Source organism: Aythya fuligula, chromosome 6, assembly GCF_009819795.1.
Source record: "Aythya fuligula isolate bAytFul2 chromosome 6, bAytFul2.pri, whole genome shotgun sequence".
Taxonomy (NCBI): domain Eukaryota; kingdom Metazoa; phylum Chordata; class Aves; order Anseriformes; family Anatidae; genus Aythya; species Aythya fuligula.
In genome coordinates this window covers 13,044,828-13,064,946 of record NC_045564.1, presented here as the reverse complement: position 1 = coordinate 13,064,946, position 20,119 = coordinate 13,044,828, and the positions used below count along the sequence as shown (strand labels likewise).

The 20,119-nt window shown below is 41.4% G+C and overlaps 1 protein-coding gene across 1 annotated transcript in view; it reads left to right on the top strand.

The window, feature by feature from the left end:
* Nucleotides 1-20,119, top strand: part of LOC116490624 (partitioning defective 3 homolog B-like) — a 100,926-nt gene that overhangs the window by 57,315 nt on the left and 23,492 nt on the right. Inside the window, exon 5 of the mRNA XM_032190003.1 lies at nt 16,500-16,579. Coding sequence (XP_032045894.1) covers nt 16,500-16,579 — 80 coding nt within the window. The remainder of the gene's footprint in view (nt 1-16,499; nt 16,580-20,119) is intronic.

Here is a 20,119-nt window from a genome sequence, read left to right as displayed (position 1 = left end):
ATTTTGAATGAAACAAACCTGTAACGTACTGAGTTTTGTCAGTTCCAAGTCAAGAATATGGAAGAAGAATCATGCCTGTCTGTGTTAAAGGCCAAGTACTTTATTGTGTGTGTGGCAGGGATCCAAGCCTAAAAATCAAACGGGAAAAAAAAAAAAAAAAGAAGAGGAACGTTAAGAAGTGCATTATTTTTCCATAATGTGTCAAAGGGTTCTACGCTTACTTCAGGATGAGTAAGGAGCTGTTTGTACTTTTCACGATCAATTAATTCCAGGTTCAGGATGTTGCATTTCAAATAGGTTAGGTTCCCAAAACTCACCAGCATTTGTGTTGGACCACAGCTAGAAACCAAAATTCCAACTTCCAGAATAATAGCATTCCTGTCTTCTAGCGCAATGGGAGAAGTGACAATTTTATGTACTTTGTGAAACCATATAGCAGAAACTGCTGTGAATTCCAGACTTTGAGCCCACAGACTGTTAGTCAGTAGAAAACATTGAATTAAAAAAAAAAAAAAAAGAAAGAAAGAAAAGCAATGACTTACTCTGTGTAGCTGTTTTGAAAGCTGTGGATCAGAAGTATTTGAGTATATGTTATTAAAACATCTTAATTAAGAGAGGATTTAAAGCATTCTACTAGGATGTATGATTAGCTCACCAATCAATAACTTTTTGTGGTCACTACTTACCTCTCTATACTGAAGGTTTCAGATTGGGGTATATTCTAAAAAGCTGTTCTAAGCAAGCAGAGAGATTTTGAAATTTGCAGGCTGGCTTTGGGGGTAGGTTTTGGGGGAAAATTATTTTAGAGAAATCCCTGCCAAACCTCATGTGAAAAATAAACTATTCCAAATGGTACATGCAAGGAGAGCCAAATTCAATTCCATTAATACTAGTAATAAAGAGTGACTCTTATAACTTGCTTGGAGTCATTCCTACTTACACAAAGGTTAAATTTGGCATAGGGAGACTGAACCAGAGGGGAGTCTGAAATGCTCGTGTCTTCATGCTTAATGCTGTGTACACACTTGTTTACCAAGGGAAACAGTTCTGGTGCCATATGTCGTCTTATCAAAGCCCGCCGGTACTCTTTATACCCTACAATATTCTGTGAATCCCAGAAATACATCATGCCATCTATTCCATGAGGTACCTCATCACCACACAGCTGCTTTTGGTTTCATTTAAGTGCAGGGGGGTTATTCTGAGACAGACGGACTCTAAGCTTTGCTCTTTCTTCATAGAAATAGCGGGAGGAACTTGGACAAAAGCAGGTGGTGCTGCCAGGCCGCCTGGCTGTGGCTTTCCACGCAGGCTGGCAGCACTGGGAGGCTGCACATTACCACATGCTCCAGCGGTCGTGTCCCTTGCAGCTAGCAGAGGTTCTTCTGACATTGCCCAAATTGAGAACTTGATTGTGGTATCACAGAGACCATGACAGCTGCCACAGATCATGCTGATATGTTATGAAGGGCCCTAGAGGTTTTCTGTTGTATATATTTTTCCTAATTTGCCAATATGTTTGGGGAGGTAAGAAACAAATCTCTAATTGGTAATTATATTGATGAGGGGAACAAGTAATCCATGCCATGTAGTGTGGTGAACAATTACTGTACTTGTGTGCAGAGCCTTGGCTCCGCAACTTTTATCCTTTGGGCACAGCTGGATGGGCACAGAAATGGGGTTTTCAGAGCTAGGCTTTATACTGGCCTGTGGGTCTGTGCAAAGGCTTTGTTGCAGTTGTGAGCTGCACAACAGCTGGGCCTTTGTGACTTGCTTCATTTATGGCAAGCTTCTGCCAGCATAGGCTGTCATAGTTTTCTGGCTACTTGTTGGTCACTCAGTAGATCCCTGACTGTGTGACCACTTCCCTTGAACGTGTGTGCACGCTGTCAGTCTCTGGCCAGTGTCACATGCTGAAGGTGGAAGAGGACTGAAATTTTAACACTGAGCCTTCGTGAGGGGTTGCTAAAGCTCCTACTTTGCACTTTGCCCTCAGTGATATGTACTTCTCCATGACAGCTCGGTCCCGACCCCTAGCAAGTCAGCACCCCACATACCATGGAATCAAATACAGCTGCTCGTGGGCCTGACTACCAGGGGGAAAAAAAGTACACTTCCTTTTAAAATTGACCTCCCCTTCCTCGGGCTATTAGTAAGAGGCCTGCTTCAACTTCTGGAAAGAGGCCCCAGTTACAACAACTCTCATTTTCTTAATCATGAGACAAGTCTGTAATGCCATTTAAATTCATGTCTGAAGCTAAGCACATGCTTAAGGTATTTATTAGATTGGGCCTGGAGCCGGGCCTCAGACTTGACCCCTTCATAGGCACAGGCTGAAGGCTTTGCCTTTCCTATCAGGTATCCGGGACATTTATCAAATAGATGCTGACAAGGTTGACTTCTTTTTGAATTCTCACAGCTTAATCTCCCTAGGTTATGTCCTTGTTCGGTATGTTGCTGATTAAAAAGAAATCTCTCCCCTCAAAAATATCGATGATCCAAAGAGTTGCCTAGCTGCTGTTGTCCCAGACAGTATCCTGTAGCCCAAAGATGCTGGTCACTGTCTAGTTCTACCTGCTCGGGGTAATGTCCCACCAAGACAGAGTAGTTTTGACGAAGTACTGTAGCATTTGTCCATTTAACGTAATGGAAAGCAGAATGACCTCAGAGAGGGAAACTGCGGTGGTTGCCCAGAGTGTGCAGAGCAGGGTCAAGCTTGAAAGAAGCCGGGTCAAGCAATACAACTATGTCATTGAGGCTGTTACAGGGTACAGGTCTTTTATTTTTTATAGTTAAGTATGTGACAGAAGCCAGCTGAAATAATGGACTTTCGATTACTTTTGATTTTTGGATTGAGATCTTACATGTAGCACTTCTCATTACTGCAGCATAAGATCTGAGCTGTAGGTCCTGGGTCTTCTGGAGTTTTGTTGAAGTTCCTCACTGCAAAATGCATTAGGAGAACTGCTTGTTAAATTACATCATAGGCACAGTTTCAGCAGCCAGGGTGTCAGTGTTCTGGTTACGTTGTTGTCTCGCAGTTAAAAACACTAAAAAAGTTCAAGATTTCTTCACAGCCAAGGTGTGAAAAGCAATTAGAATGTATCGCTGGGTGCTGGGTATAAGCAATTATCTATGAATATATAAAGGCTCTATTTTTTCTCAACAAACAGGCGACATTGTTATAATTATTTAAAATGAAAAAGAAAGTCACTGACTCAGACATTGAGAGATTGGGCGGATAACTTTATTAGTTCCCAGTCTAGGGTCTGTAGTGCAGATGCTAATCTAATATCAAGATTGCATTAAAATAAAGCACAAAATATGGGAAAGAGAACTCCATTTACCCGGTAAGGCTGGTGCTGTACATGAGTTTGGTTTTTCTGCTCAAGGCCAGTTCTTCTCAACTTTCAGCTTCAACTTTTATTGTTAAAGAACGCTTCGAAAAAAGAAGGCTAACCCCCCTTTTTTCTTGCTCAATATGGGATCCAACTGGAACGCAGTCTTTCCGTTGAATGTGCTGAGTTTTGACAAGTTCTGTGAAAGTTAGAAGTCAATTTCATTTCGTAAACTTTCTTTAATGTTCTTGCTTTGATTAGTAAACTGAATTTGTCAGCAGGAATTTGCTGGTACAAAAGTGTGTCTGATGAAATACCTGCACTGCGCAACCTAATCTGAAGGGTTGGTTTTGATATATATACATATTTTAGTCTTTTTAAGACAGTTGCTGTTCAACTGTATTTATTAACAATAAGAAAGCAAAAGTGATGAATACTGCTGCTTGGTTTTGCTACTCTTTCTCTTCAAACAGCGTGGCTGCTGGGTTTCGTGTCACATTGCCCAATAGTAAGTAGAGCCATTCCAGCTGAACTGTTTGTCATAAGTCCTGTATGATAGGAGCTGCTTAGTCTTTTGTAATCCAGGTGCTACTGGATTATCTGCCTTCAGAGGACAGTGCTGGCTCCAAGGGGATCCTCCTGTTCAAGGCAGATGATATGTGAACAATCCTGTGCCCCAGAATATCACCTATTTCATGAAGTAGTATGTTTATTTCAACACGTGTATTGTGAATGCCTACTACTGAAAAGGAGGACAAATTTTGGTATCTCTTCTAAAATGTGGTCTGGTGACTAATGGTAAGATTTCCCTGTGTGGTCTTCTCATGTGTTTTCTAGATAGGCTGCAAATAATGGTCGTCAAAATTACCATTGCAAATAACGCACTGCTCTATTAGGAAGACAGTGCTGTGCATGACAAGTAATGGTAGTGGCTCTCAAGAAACACGGATTCTGGGGAGGCCTGGAGAGCCTGTATACTTTATACCTTGAGACATCCCAATAAAAGTCAGAGCAGTAGATACCCAAGTTGAAATTATAACTTTGAAGGCATGGTATGACTCAGAACAAGGCAAACAAAGGAGGGTTCTGAGGAGATTTGAGAGTTTCTTTTATTACATTAAGCATGACCATATCGCATTCTGTTCTGTAGTTTGTAATTTGATGATAACTCCTTCAAGATAAGATAGTTCGAAATACATGCCTGTGCCTTCTATCCCTGGTCTACCATCATCAAACAAAATCATTCTGACAATTTAAATTCAATCTTTCCTGTGGAATGATTATAGGGGAATTTAACAAAATACTATCTGGCGATCCCCACCAGTGGATCAGTATTAACGTTTACATTTGCATATGAAGCTAATTTTCAAAGTATTTCTCTTAATTTGCTAGGAAGATACCTGTCAAGTTAGCAATTAAACTGTAATTTGGTCACTGAGGTGTTTACACGGATTAATAGATCTCTCCCTTCAGCGTATGCTCCTGAGTTGGAAATAATAGCTATACTGTGTGGTAGCATGACCCCACTTGAGTTTCACACACACATGCACGAAATCAAATTCCATCACATTTTAATGCAAATTTTACCTTTGCAAATGATGGCCTGAAAAGAATGAGTTTCCATGGTAACCTTAGGGGAACACATAACCTGTTTATCATAACTTCTCCATGAAACAAGACAGGGGGTGGGGAATACGCTTTGATGTCAACTGTATTTTTCTGTAGAGATCATTCTTCTCTAGCATGTATAGAGAATTTACCAAAATGCTCCCATACTGTCCTACATAAACTTTTTTCCCTCTCTCAGAAGCAGTTATAGAAAATAATATAGAAGGGCAAGGCAATAGGAGGTATTCAAAACCATTAACTGACCTTTCAGCTGCTGTCTATAGATTGACAACTAGGTCAACATTTTGAAAAACCGATCACAAATTACTACATATAGAGATCTCTTCCATCACTTTCTCGTTCCTTGCTTTGTCTCCACACTTCACGTTTGGCCCTTGGGTATCCCAGCTGCCTTTCAAAGGCACTTTAACTTTTTTGCTTTCTCATTCTTCCACTTCAGTGCTGCAAGTACTGTTTGAGAAATGCATTGAAATATCTCAACTCTCGCATTGTGGGGCTACACCACAGAAAAGGAATGTATTGATTATACTTCATATTCGGTGCTGACTCTCAGAGTGGAGGTGGTAGCTTCTGGAGCTGCCATTAGTGAGGAGTGAGTTTGATGGCTTTGAGCATCTGCAAGGCTGTATTTTTCCTGCAGATGCATAGTAACTCCTGGCTAAAGAAAGTATGTCTGCAACATTTTTTTAAGGTCATTAGGAGTAAGGAACAGATGTTGAGGTTTTTCAGAATGCTGCTTTGAAGTGCCATTTAGGAGTCAACTGACAGGACTGACCCTATAGGCAGTGATTTTGGGGACTGGAACACAGAAGAACCATTGCCCACAGTTACCCATCTGGTATCCATCTGGTACCAGCAAACAACAGACAGTACCAAATCGCAGAGAAACTGTACCAACTGCTAAATTGGTATCAGCAAGCAAAGAAGGTCGCCACCCAACAGCAGTTGCAAGCAGGAGAAACAATGTCTGTAACATTTACAGACTGGTATCTGAAGATCCGGAGGAACCTGATGCCATAGCATATGGAAAGCAATTCCTCTTTCTAAGCCTGCTTATGCTGATGTTGTTTGCTCAGTATTAATCCAGGTTTGGGATTTTTTTTTTGTTAACCATATTGAATTTGTGGCGTGGAGAGCTTTTGTCATAATGCCATTGAAAGAGAGCCTCTCTTTAGTGGCATCTATGTCTAACAGGATTAAGGTGGATTTAATAGCCTGTGCTAGAGGCTAACCATTCAAATTCTAGCAATACTGTTCCAGAGTGGTGTCAAGTCACAATAGAATGAGTTGGGGTTAACTTCTAACTCCGTGACAATTTACTCTGCTCTTTTTCTTTGATGTGAGCTGTTCTTGGGGAGAGGTGTGGCAGGGGGTTTTTTCCCAATTTTATTGCCATCTTCCTCTTCTTCCCTTTGTTCATTTTTCCCCTGTCTTCTGTCTTGTCTTCTCTTGCAGCAGTGTGCTGGTTTGTACAGTGGCTAAGTGTTTAGAATGTAATAATACAACAGTGAGAGGTTTACTGCCTCTAGGCGCTACCCCTTCCACTCTTGAGGACCTCCAGCAAGGCATGATTTTATAGACAATGAAAGGCTCTCTCTCCCCTGTGAAGCTGCCTGCCTGCAGGAAGCTTTTCTCTGTCTTTTTCCACTACTTGCTCTGCAATTTAGTTCTGTGCCCTGCTATTTCCCCCTTCCCCTCCCTCTTTCCTTCCCAGACACACATGCACATACCCCCCATGTATGCATTCAGCACCAACACCAGCTGTAGGTAGATGCGGCAAAATGGCATTATCTCGATGTATATGTTAAAAACCTCAAAAATACCCCAAACGTTTTCATTTGCCATCCTCAGCATAAGTGGAAATATTGATCTGTCCCCTGTTTGCTTTCCAGGTTCTGACACTGTCATTTCATTTTCCCTAAAAAGAATACAAGCTCATATCTGTGCTGCACAGAGTGGTCATTACACCCTGGCACTGGTGCCAAGAACTCTGCTGACTTAGCTAGAGAAAGATGCTGAAAGCCCCTGACTTGGAGAGAAAATTCAATTCAATTTACTTCATACAGTGTCTCTCATGAAGTATTTCAAAATGCCTTATATCAGGAGATAACATAATGAGAAAATGCTTTAGAGAACTGGGATTCAGATAGCAAGACAAAATGATACACAACAATGAACTAGAGTAAAAGAAAAGACGACTGTCATTTAAAAGCAGTAATCATCTGGATAAGTAGTCTTGTAAACTAATTACAGTGAGAAGAGAAGCAAAGAATGCAAGACTGGGAGGAACAAGAAGCAGCTTAGTTTCAAACAGAGGCTAAGGCAGAGTTTCCTTTGAGGCAGGGGAGAAGGAGCGGTGCACGGTATTGTAGAACAACTATGAGAGAGCCACTTAATACGTACATGTGAAAACGTTTTTTAATGTATGCTCTATATTGCATCACAAATGTATCTCTGTGAAAAGTTAAATTATTCTGTCTGGTAGCCGGGAAGAAATTAATTGCATTGGCCTGGTTCAGTGGAAGAGCAATTGAAATGCCCCCTTGTAGTTGGAAGAATCAATGCCGGTGCGTGCTGAGTTTTTTTGTTGTTTTGCTGCTTTTAAGTTTTGTGCTGAGCTCAAGGGCCTCTGTTTGCCTCTGCACTCTGAGAACAGGTTTGCAAGTGAGGGTGTCGCAAATCTGGTGCTCATTAAAGACAATTAAGAGGTAAAATTAACCAAAACATATTAGACGACTAATGGAAAAAGAAGCCACCCACAGAGAAGGACACAGGCCAGGAAATGATCTCATTTTGCATGGTCAGAGGAAACCATAGTCCTCCTGCACCAGGGATCAGGGATCACGGAGCTAAGGTTCAGAAAGCAGAATATTATCTTTGTGGGGCTGTGCAGTTTTGGCTTCACCTCCATCTCTGCTATTTTCTCTCTGCTTTCTGTTGTGAGATACAGCAAATGCTGAGAGCTTGTTTTCTACTGAGCTAAGGCAATTGCCATGTTTTTAAACTGTTATGGGAACAGCCTGTTTCCCTTTTAAAGTTCCCATCTGTGTTTGTATTTCCCTCAGTCTATTGCCTTTATAGAGAGTTTTCCTCTCTCTAAATCTAAACCATTAGTTTCACCTCCTTGAACAAGAGGTAGGACATTAGTGAGGAGAACTAAATCCTGAGATAATCAGCCTTGCTTAATTCCAGCATGGAGCACTGCTGTCATCAGTGCTTCTGGTGCTTATTGCATAGGAAGAAGGGGCAATGACTGTAAATATGCACATCTGTGTGTATATGTATATATATATACGTGCGTGTGTGTATAGTGGTAGAAGGGGAACATTTAATTGCCTAGCAATCTTGACTGACCAAGTATTGTTCAGTCCTCATACAACTGATTTTCTAAGTGAAAATTTTCAAAACTACTCACCAGCACAGCCAAGATCATCAGTAACTCTGCAGTGTGTGTCTGTGTTTCTTATGGGGAAGATGAAGGATGGTTTGATTACTGTCTCTTTTTTTCTTTTAGACAAGGATGTTTTTCTCACCCAAGGGAAATGCATTCTAGCAGCATGAACATAACTATTAATCAACACTTAAGCAATAATCAGTGAATGAAAAATGATGACCAGAAACTGAAAATGTACTTGCATAACTATTTTGGCGCTTTTCCTTTGAGATCGTGCCCTTGCATTTTAACATGAACAATTCTTATAAAATTAGTGCTGATATATTCCAAAAGGCAGTGATTTAAAAAGCCAGCACTTATTTTTCATGTTAGAAAAAAAAAAAAAAACAGTGAATGATACATGAAGATCTGCATAAGTAATGGTACAAAGCTACTCAATAATGTCTGAGATAGATCCTCAATTGATGTGGACCAGTAATACCTTACGGGGTTACTTCAGAAATGTACATGCCAAATTCATCATCACTAGAATGCTGTGTTCAAGTGTGTAAAGACATGCAGAGGATACAGAAATATTGACGTTTTCCCTGTGTATTTTCACCCAAAAAGGAGAGAGAGCCATTGAGAGATGCAGGTGTATGTCAGCTTTGGGAATTCCTCCAAGAAGAATCAAATGCTATTGAAATTAAAACAAACCACTCTCATCAGTATTTAGCATGCTTTCCTGAATCGGGGCCAAGGTATGTGGTAGCACACAGCAGAAACCAAGGCTGTGAGACTCTACTAGGACTGCAGCAATACCTTCCTTCAGTTCTTGAAGATGCTTTTTTGACAGTTAGCTACAGTTCTAATAACATCAAGTGTTTTTTGGAGTAACCTCAATACCAAACCATTGTACCAAATGCTTAGAAGTGAGTGTGCACGTGCATGTGCTCAAGGGAAAGAAGGCTCAACATTTCCTATGACTGAGCCCAGAAAACAGAACTTCAGAAGTCTGTGAGATCATGACTTGGGCAGTGAAGTGGCACCCACAGCAATTTGTTGGTTCACCTTCCAAAATACCCTGTATCCCTGTATTTTCTCTTGACAAAATAACAAAAAAGTTTAAATTAGTTGCCAGACTACCCAAAACAAACTTTCAAAGCATCAGACCATGATTTGAGGAGCTCTTAACAACTATACTCCCAAGACATCTGTGAAATGGAGGGGGAACAGAACTACAAGGTTTCCCAGGACCCGCAGTGCTGGGAATGCATTGCTTCCTTCCCTAGTTTTGAAAACTATCCTGTGTGGAAATTAAGCATGTAACAGGGAAGCTGAAAGTGTTCTCTGTCCGGTGGAGGTGGGTTTGAGGGTTCCTATGGAACATTTCTTGGTTTGCCATTGTGGCCACTTAATGAAGGAAAGCACCACTAAGAGTACCGAAAAGAAGCATTAAAGGTGCTGTCTTATATCTAAACAATAGTAAAGCAGTACTGATGGGCTCATATAACATTAGACTCCTCTTTGAGGACTGCTTCTGTCATTAAAATCAATGCAACTTAATTAAAGCAAATTATAGATAGATACATCTATAAATAAGATATTAAAGTGTGCTGCTGAATATGATAATTGCTGCATATTTAGCAATCAGCGTGTGTGTTCTGCTTTTGCCAGGAGGGATTTCTTTCAGTGGAATCAATGGAGCTTTATTAAAAACCATCCAAATTAGAGGGAGAAATGATGAGTGTTATAATAACGCAAAATCACTGTTTCAACTTTCATTGCAAAACCAGGAAAGCAAAATACATCCCTCTTTGTGTATGTAAGGAAAACATCGGGAAAATTCTTTTGAATTGTGAACACTGCTAGAATTTTTAATTTTTACCTTTTGATGCAAAACATAAAAAAGCTGGATGGAGGAAAACATGTTTTCTCTGGAAATGCTGGAGGTCTTGAAGGGGGGGATAATTAGGATATCATAGCAGCAAGCAATTAAGAAGACCCTTTCTATCAACTTCATCCATTTCACATGGAACATGCAGTTCACTGCCTTACATAACCCACCTCTGTTTTAATAGATAAAAAAAAGTCTTAGTGAGTCAAATCATCCTCTTAAATTCCACTGGAAGTCACTACATCCAGGCAGACTGTTGAAATGCAAAAATAAAATGGATGTATTTTGATACTTCACCTGTGTGTGAAACATTGAGACCAGGGTGGGGAACAAATCCACTTTTACCTCACAGTTTTTTTCTTCAGTTTTCACTTAATTGAAAACAAAAACCAACTGTGTCTCAGCAGAGGGGAGACCTGAAGGTTAAAGGGCAAATTCCGTTATACCATGGCTCTTTTTGGCATGCTGAATCTCAACCCATGTGATTAGAAACGCTCACAGACAAAAGAAGAGCTTTGAGAACAGAGGTCAAACCAGCATCTGAATCAAGTCCTTTAACAGATGATCACAAGACTATTGAAAAATGTGCTAAGCAATGCGGCGGTACTATGTGCCATGTTTATACACAGGTTTGCAGGCAAAATGCACTACTGGGTGGGATTTTCAAAGCACTTGGGTGATGGCAGAGCACATGCCTCACTCTGCAGGCTTCCTGGGCTGGATCATGTCTTTTAGTGCTTGTCAGTCATATAACACAGAGCAGTAGTGTCGTGCCATTTTTTATGGAGAGAAAACCAGAATGCACAAGCTCCGGTGATGTTTCTGAACATACACAGTGAATCAGTAAAAAAAAAAAAAAAAAAAAATAGGGAGTCCCAGCTTCCTTATCCTCATAAGCTCTTCCTGATCTCCTGTAATTTTAGGTAAGTCAGGCATGACTTAAGTGGAGTCAGCAGTATTTTTCCTTGGGTTCACAAAAGTATGGCTAAAATCAGCTCAAGCTGTATGAAGTTATAGTACTGCTACTTACGTAGTAGGCAACACAGACTGCTTCATTGTCTTTCAGATCTTAGTGATGATTGAAATGTTTGGAGGAGGCTTACTGTTCAGAACTGGAGAAAGTGAGGGGTTAAAACGAAAAAAATGAAACGGGCAAAGGAGATGTTTAGCATAAAAATGGAAAATGAATAAACCTTAACAACCCTATGTATTTCTTTTTAAGACTGAAATTCCTGACGCGGAGATACGGTTTTCCTACAGCTGGTTAAGAAGCTTTAAACAAACTTTTTAACAAACCTCTCTCTGCAAAGATGGTCGAAGTTTTCCAACAGAGCCCTGAGTAATACTTGCTGCATATGACAGAGGGATCGATAACTGCAGCCTTCTGAGACAGCCACCCTGAAAATGCCTCTGCTTTATTCTTTTCTTCATTGTGAGCAATACACAAGGTCTTGGGTCTTCAGCCTGCTGACTTAATTTGGGATGGACCCAGAGAAGGAAGATCGGGTAGCTCAGGTGGGAATATGTGAGAGGAGGTAGAGCCCCGGGTGAAACCACAGTCATGCTGAATGCCAGCTCCACTGCCAGGGGCAAGGAGCTGCTGCTGGTATTCGTTTGTGGAGCTCTAGCTCCCATCTTGAGCTGTGGGCGGGTGCACAAAGAGTTGATTCTGGCTTTGTAAAGCATCATGGACTTTGAACGAGGTCACTGTAGTTGTTCATACCACAGCGGCTGTCCAGCGCCAGATGCCTCACTCCATGTGGAAGAGGTAAGGTAGAATATGCTCTTAGCTGCTCCCTTAGCCTAGAATAAATACTCCAGGAGGAAGCCAGTAGAAAGCAGGTGAAGAGAAACAAGGCACAGCATCTCCTGGGGGGAAAAAAAAAAAAAAAAAAAAAAAAAAAAAAAAAAAAAGATGCAACCCCTTGCACTTTTAAGTGCATGTTTCAAGGTACTCTCAGTCTTTAGGATATGAAGTAAATCTTTTTCTGCTTGTAAAGAATTGTTCTTCTACAAGCCCAGCATAGGCAAGTCCTAAACTTATTTCAAGATACCTGCCTGCAGGTATACTCTACTCACACCATATAATTCATGTGCAAATACTTGAATTACCTAAGACATTTGTTCTCTGGTTTGATCTAAATGTGCATGTTCACTTTTTCTTTTTCCCTAGGAAATTTTCCTTGGGAGAATTAGCAGGTTTGAGATACTTGCTGTTAGCTTATCGTTTCCTTGTATCAGAAGACTCCTCTGAAGTACCTTGCAGTTAGTGTATTTGACATAGATTGCACCGACACCTGCACAGCTTTTGTCTTGTTTTCTCTTTTTCTTTATAGTTACTTTTTCTTTCTGTCTGTTTGGGATCTGAATGTGAAATTAAGAATCTACAGTTTTCTGTCTTGAAACAAGCGTGGATTCCAGTTGTCCTGGAGATGAGGCAAGCCCCCAGCCTGCTCTCCTTCTCTTCCTTCACATTAGTCCCCTGATGATGCCTGAGGATTCAGATGGCAGCGCACAGTGCCTGCACTGCTCTCCTATCTGCATTCCCCCAGCTGCTGGGGACTGGCAGGGTTGTAATTGAAGACACAGAGGTGTCACACTTTTTTTTTCTGAAGTGATGTATTTCTATGACAGAAATCTTGTTTACCAATGGAAAGTACTGGAGAGAGAGATTTGAATAATATTTAAATAATTAAAAAAAAAAAAAAAAAGCGAAGTAGATGGAAAAAAGCCTTTTTGCCCTACAGAAAAGCTTGACCAGAAAGGCATTACAATATATGGGTGTAATATCTTGCCTATATGTCTCATATCTTGTCTCCAAGTGTGGCCACTGTGGTGTGCTTCAGAGGAGCCAGCGGCACAGCTGCCCAGCAGGCAGTCAGAAGAGCAGCCTGCTGATGCCAAAGTTTCTACCAACTTTGGTATCAAAGATACCAAACCTTTCAGAGAAGGGAAGACTTCTCTTTGAGGCTGGAGCTGACTCGAACCTGTCAGAGACTTTATAGCCGTCTGTTAACCTAGTGCACCTTCTTTGGATTAATTCAAGCGTCCCAGTTATTCAAGGGTTTGGCGGTGATACTTTGCAACAGTAAGTTTGATGAATTGTTTGTTGTTGTTTTTTAGTAAAGATGGCATTTCCTTTCCTCAATTTAGGCATGCTGCTCTTTTAATTGCACTGATGGGATGATGGCTGTTTCTGTGTTTATCTCTCCCCCGTTATTTTTGCATATTCATGTTTTGCTTGTTAGTTATTTGAGGCCGCTCTACGCTAAGATGATTTCTTCTTAATGATGGCTCTTTTTTTAAGTTGATGTAGTTAATTTAAACCCTGAAAAAATACAGATGCGTGTTTCCAATCATTCTTAGTGTTGTGTATTACTGTACATCCGTGAAACATGCATTTAATCTGCCGCTGTGTTCGCTCTGTGCTGACCGGAGAGTTGATCTCAAGCCTCTGGCAGGGCCTCAACCGAACATCGCATCTTCCGTCGGCTCCTGCGCCTCGCCGGGCACTGCATGGTCAACATCCCTTTGCCTCGGGTGGGACTGCCAGTTTCTAATCCTTTTTGTTAGGGTTCTTGTTTACTTGCCTAAATATCTCACAATTATTAAATATGCCATTAAAATCTGCGTACCTGTCCTGAGGCCTGCTGTGTGCTCCCGGTTTGGGGGAAGGAGGGCAAGTTGGAATATTTTGCTAATTAGTATCTGTAATGCCAATTCTTAGCTCGGTTTGTTGTGAAGACAGCAAGGAGCCATTGCTTTGACTCGTTCTGAAGTGCAAATAATTTTGTCCATAATTGTTCCGTTTTCACAACTTCCCTCTTCGTCGGGGCAGTATTTTATTTCAGGCACCATTTTGCTTTGGCTGAGCGACGCTATGTTTTTACTGCTGCGTGGACAGATGGGGAAAGGAAAGGAAAGAAGAAATGGCTGAGTCTTTAATTAGCAATAGAGAGCCGGAGCTTGCTTTTCCAGTGCATTGGGGGGTTTATACAGGATGGGGAGACTGAGCAGCTCGATGGAACCAAATTAGCAAAATGGTATCCACCGCCAGGGAGTTTCTATGGCAACTGGCTCTCGAGTCGTATATACAAACAGAACTGGCAGGGGGGACCTCCTTCTATTTGGTCTGTAGGAAACCATCAGAAAAGGGGTATTTTCAGGCTGTAAAAAGGCCTTGTGATATAAATATTTCTTACTTTCTGGTGACTGGTAGAAGTTTTGGGATTGCTACTGAGCATTGGCATAATTCTAAATCTGTTCCTGTTCCTGCACATTGACTGGCTCCTGCTATTCATGGTAGGCGTGAAAGTAATCACTGTGAAGCTTGCACGGCATCCCGAGTGCACAGTCAGTTACCTGGCACATCATTCAGCTCATAAACATCTTGCCTCTGAACATAATTAATAGCCTATCTACTGCCATGCAGGTAGACTGTATTCTACATGGCTTTTTTGCTGAGCAAACTAAATTACATGTTCAGTTTTTTTTTCCTTCTTCATTCTTCTTCATAAATAGCAGAAATTGGGAGGTTCCTCCCTCACCACTGTACCTGATGAATTAAGGGAAATTACCAACCTGATCAAATTAGCAGTGTGAGAACAGCCAAAGCAGCTCTGACTCGCAGCCTGAGTGCATCTATCTGTGCAAATTCTCTCTACGTGTCACTGTTACTGATAGAAAAAATGAATGAATGATCAATTTAGACTGCTGCCCTCCTTTTGAAATGTAGGGCAATTACTGTTACTTTTCACTCATCCAAAGTCAGGCACTGCTAGCGTAGGGGTCATTTCCAATCAGAGGTGGTTATTTCTTGTGGCCATCAGTTCCATGAGGATTCCTTTCTGTTTTGATTCAGATAAAGGGGAATTAGCAGGAGGCCTGTGATAAATATTGCTTTCGCTTAGGAGTGTCTTGGATGCTCAGTGAATGGTAAGGTGCATAATGGTATTTGTCTAGCATAATTCCTGTGCTTTGCTAGGAATTATGCCTCTATTTGCATTGCACTTGTCTTATGTAATGGGTCCATAGTAGAGAGATTGTACGTGAAAATGCTGTGTAAAAGGAGATAAGACCTACTACACCTCAGTGCACAACCTGTCCCATTGTAGAAGCTTTTAAATCTCCTCGGTAAAAATGACATATTATACATAAATTACAGAACTAACAGAAATGTACTCTAACCTGTGGAAAGTGCAAAATGTTAATTTTTGTTTGTTTCTCTATAATCAGGCATTTGCAGAAAGCTGCATGTGATTTATTCTTTTCTTTTTAATGAATTGTTAAAAATGTTTGAAAAGGCATTAAATCTTCCTTTCTGCCATTAATCTGTAAAAGAGGAAGGGGATTTTAAATGGCCTCTTAGTATATTGCTTTATAAAACTGCTGATCCTAGCAGCACCGGAATAGGAATACATACTAATGTAGGAAACACTGAATGCAGTCAGAGCCTCCTGCATTTATGGAGGAAAAGACTAATAGCTCCATTTTAACAAGGCTCTTAACACTTTGGGCCATCAGCAGGCATTGAGTGAGTGAAATTGGGAGAGCTCCTGTGTGCTAAAAGCATTGAAGTTCACCATTTTGTACCCCAGTTGGAGCCTTCCTGATAGAATAGTGCTCTCCAGCCAACTCCAGTTGCCATCTTGAAAACAAACCAAGTAGTGAGCTGGCATTTTGACTGAGTACACTAATGCTTCACTTCTGAACTGCCACCAGAGCATGACAAATATGCTTAACTCCCGGTGGGATACTTAGCTTTGCAGTGGTGCTAGGGGAAGTTTCTGGATTTGTGTTAAGGATGAAAGCAATACCTGTTTATATCATGTTTTATACTTGAGCAAAACACACAAGCAAAGGAAAAACAGAAAACTTGGTACTAAAATGCTAGCTTTGACTCAGGGAGTTATGCTGCAGGAATCAGGAGTATGCTTGCTTAATTAGATTAGCTCCTCTTGTTACTGAATTCTAGGAGGAAGGCCAGCCAGGAAAGGCGAGACAGTATCCCAGCTAGCATGCAGACAAGGAGAAGTCTCTGAAGATTGTACCTGTTCTAAACAGCTCTTTGATACAAAAGCCTTTCTTGTTAGCAGTGATAAGATTATGTATAGGATGTGGAGCTTCTTTGAGCTCCTGCCTTTCTTTTGTTGATTTTGGCATGTTGCAGCATCATGTGTTCTCTGCTTATCGTTTCGAGATGCATTGTTAGTAGCTGGGGTGCATAATTGATCTTCATCTCTAATTACTCTTCTCTCCACAGGTTCCTGGAAAAGGTCCAGACGGGAGCTCATACAATCTCCACTTTGAAGGGATGGAAAGGCAGTATGCATCTTTACCCAGGTACAGTGCCGAGCCTCGGACACTCACACCCTCCTTCCAATGAGTAGGGAAATCAGCCTGGCTTCAGCAGGAGACATTATTTTGCAATTTTGTCATGTCATCTTTTGGTGATGATTTAATGCTAACTTTATAACTGTGATAATAATTTGGACTTTTGGTTTTAAAGAAAAAAATCTCTCTCATTGAACACATTAGCAAGAGGCATGATCCACAGGTAGAGAACATGGACATTGGGGAAGCCATCTCTGTGAGAGTTACAACAGGTCATAGCAAGGCCTAACTGACCAAGTTTATAGTGGCATAACCCTAACTGGCAATAACAGAGTACTGCTGTGGAAAGTCTCTGGTACAGCAGCTACAGCTCCTGAAGTCCTGTGTTGCTGGAAAGACTATCTAAGTAGCGGTCCCATTCGAGCAGAGCATCTCTGTGTTTTAACTGAACACTGTGGAAAAAAGAGCAAATTCTCTGTAGGCTTGCTTTTTTTTTTTTTTTTTTTAGTCCTTATCAACTCAATGAAGAGTCCTTCTAGACTGAAAACCAGAAAACCAGTGGGGCATAACAAAAAGGAAGCATTTCACAGATTTCAGTCCCATTTCTATGGGAGTTCTAATAGCATAGTATAAGTTTCAGCAACCTAGAAAGAAGAGTGAGAGAACGCTAGAAGAGAGAGTGGGAAGAAAGGAAAAATAGAAAATAGTCCCCCTGTGGAATGAGGCGGCCAGGAAAGACCTTAAGGAGGTTGCACAGTCCACTTCTTGAACCTTCAAGCAAGGTAATTTGTAAAAACAAAGCCAAAACAGCTATTTACAAGCAAGAAGAGATTCTTAGTTGTGATGTAGTGCTGGCATTTAGGAAATCAGTAAAGAATTTCTTTTTGCTTCTTTTTCCCACTGACCTATGCACATTCATAGGTATTACTGCAAAGATTGATAAATATGTAATGCTCTGTTCAATTCCACATGAAAATATAAAGCATCTCTTACTTTGGAAACCAATACAAATTGTTGGATGTTCGTAGGTGTTTTTAATGCATATGGCTTCTAAATCAAAGAATGAGTCTGTAGTCTAGTTACTGTCTTCAAATGTTATTTGTTTTGGAACTTTCTTCTGCATAGTAACTGGCTTTTCTAACTGGACCCGGCTTTCCAGCAAGGATTCTTGTATGTATTTCCTGACTGGCTGTGGATATTCTTACTGTACGGGTTAAATAGCCATCTTCTTTCAGAGTCCTTCGACACTTGTGTTTCCTGCCATGTTTTAGCAGTGAGTTTTGCAGGTTCTACACAGTTTAATTATACACAACCCCTTTTTTTAAAAATCTATTTTAAACTTAAATTTTGTTGAATATTTCCTTGTGACTTACAAGAATAAATTAGTAAGTGGTGCCCAGTGTAATTCTCTACAGCAATTTTCACATTTCTGTACCATGTCTCCTTTTATTCATCTTCCATCCAAGCTAATCAGCCTTATTTTTCCAATCTTTTTAAAATGGAAATTTCGCAGTGAAGTAACCTCCATCACCCTGAGTTATTTTTGTATCACTAGTATTCCTTTGGAGCGAGGATGACCAGAACTGAGCACAATACTGCAGATGCAGACACGTCTTTGCTTTATGCAGCAGCAAAGTATTCCACATATTCCTTTTGTCCTGTTCCTTTTTAAACCTGTTGGACCCTCAGCACATTCCCTGGGTGAATTGCTTGCTGGGGCACCCTGCATTTTTCAAAGTATGTCTGTGTTAATCAGATCGCGCATCTCACAGTGTTCTTCCCAAAACTTCCATTTAACTTGCTGGAAACACGACTCTCCCAGCTCTTCTGACAGGTTTGAGCATTTAGCTGGCTAGGACTCACTATTTAGGAAGCGATCCAAACATGCAATAAGCTTTTGGAGATCGGTGTGAAAAGAATGTCGTTTTCCTCAGAGCCTGAGAAGATAATGCTGCAGTGAGGTGTGTACTTCAGGTGGATTGTGTGCAACGCCTGACCCAAAGGCTCGCCCCGTCACACGTAGGCCATGTCGCTGCCCTGTCCCTAGAGCATTTCCACCCAGGCAGGAGCAGAGCTTTGGGGTAGCACAGCCCTGGATGTGCCTGCAGCCGAGCAATCAGCGGCTGTGTTTTATACTCGCATTTTGTAAGTTTTGCAGTTTCACGTTACTGCAGTAATTAAGCCCTGGCAGTCACAAATGACTAGATCACTACAGTGAAGTCTACATCCAGAAGAAGGGGATGCAGTCTCATTGCCAGCCACTAATGGAAATGAGTGATGTCTTTTGTTCTCATGGCTGACTGCCCAGGCGTATAGAGGAATCCAGGTAAAAGCCACCTATTTGCCAACCAATTCTCTGTGGAGGATCTTGAAAGCTATGGTGACAGGCAGAGGAGAGAGAGAGCAGTAGGTGGTTCTACAGAGGTAGTATTTCCTCAAAGACCACCTTTCTTCTCCCCAGCTTTCTCATAGTCATGGTTTTCTGTCCTTCTTTTGTCCTGTCCTCACCTTGGTCAAACCACTGAGCTGTATTTGGTATGGAGGTAGCATATAAGTGTCTTACAAATTTAGCCTCTTAAGTCCAGTTTAATAAGAGAGAGTTAAGGAGGATCAGCTGAGGGTTGTAGCTGCTGGGAAGCAGTTTCTCTTTGCAATATAGCGTTGAGTCTAGGAGGCTCTGACCTTTGCCTGCCATTCTGGCATGGCACAACGCAAGGGAGTAGAGGAAAGTGCTGAGGCTGCAGCTGGTTTCCCTCGAGGAGGAGGAGGAGGGAACTTGTGCCATGTGAAGAGCAAGTGGGACTTGCACAGGGAAACACGTCCGCTTACCTGAAGCCAGCAGGAGCCATGCCAGCACGTGTGTGGACATGGACAAATCAAGGAAGAGAGCTTTGATTTTCCTCCCTGCTGGGCAAGAAGAAGAAAAGGATCACCTGCCAAATAGCTTTATGAACGTGTGGTGCCCAAAGGCACCACCCTGTTCAGTGCAAAGGCACAAATCCTGCATGGAGGGGAAGACTGTCAGCAGCATCTGTGCTTATCTGCTGCTGGGTTTGTAAAATCTCAGCATTTAAACAGCATTGCTGCTTTGCCCTTTCGTTTTGTATTTTTCTGGCTTTCTCTGAAGCTGCTAATTTAAGCCTAGATATTATGGGCCCAATTCAGGTGCTGTGAGTCTGTTTTAACTGCGTTTGTGGAATTCAGCTGTGTCGAGTGTGTTTGCCTTTTCTGGATACTTGCAGCAAATCCAGTGTTCCAGTCTCACTGAGCTCAGTGACACCCTTTTTGCCTTTGAGTGTAAGATCTGTTCCTCTGTAAGGTGATGTTTTTAATTAAAAGCTGAAAACAGGAGGCAGCAGCCTTTGGAGGAAGGCTTTGTATGTGCTGGGTTTAATGAGTGGCCAGATGAGTTACCTAGTTAAGTTTCTAGCTAAAATAATGCCAGTCTGTAGACTTTGTTTGGAAATGTCTACAGAGGCAAACATTTGAATTGGATGATAAGTGACTGTGGCAGGAGAGTGGCAGGTCTTCATCTCAGGCTGCATTGTG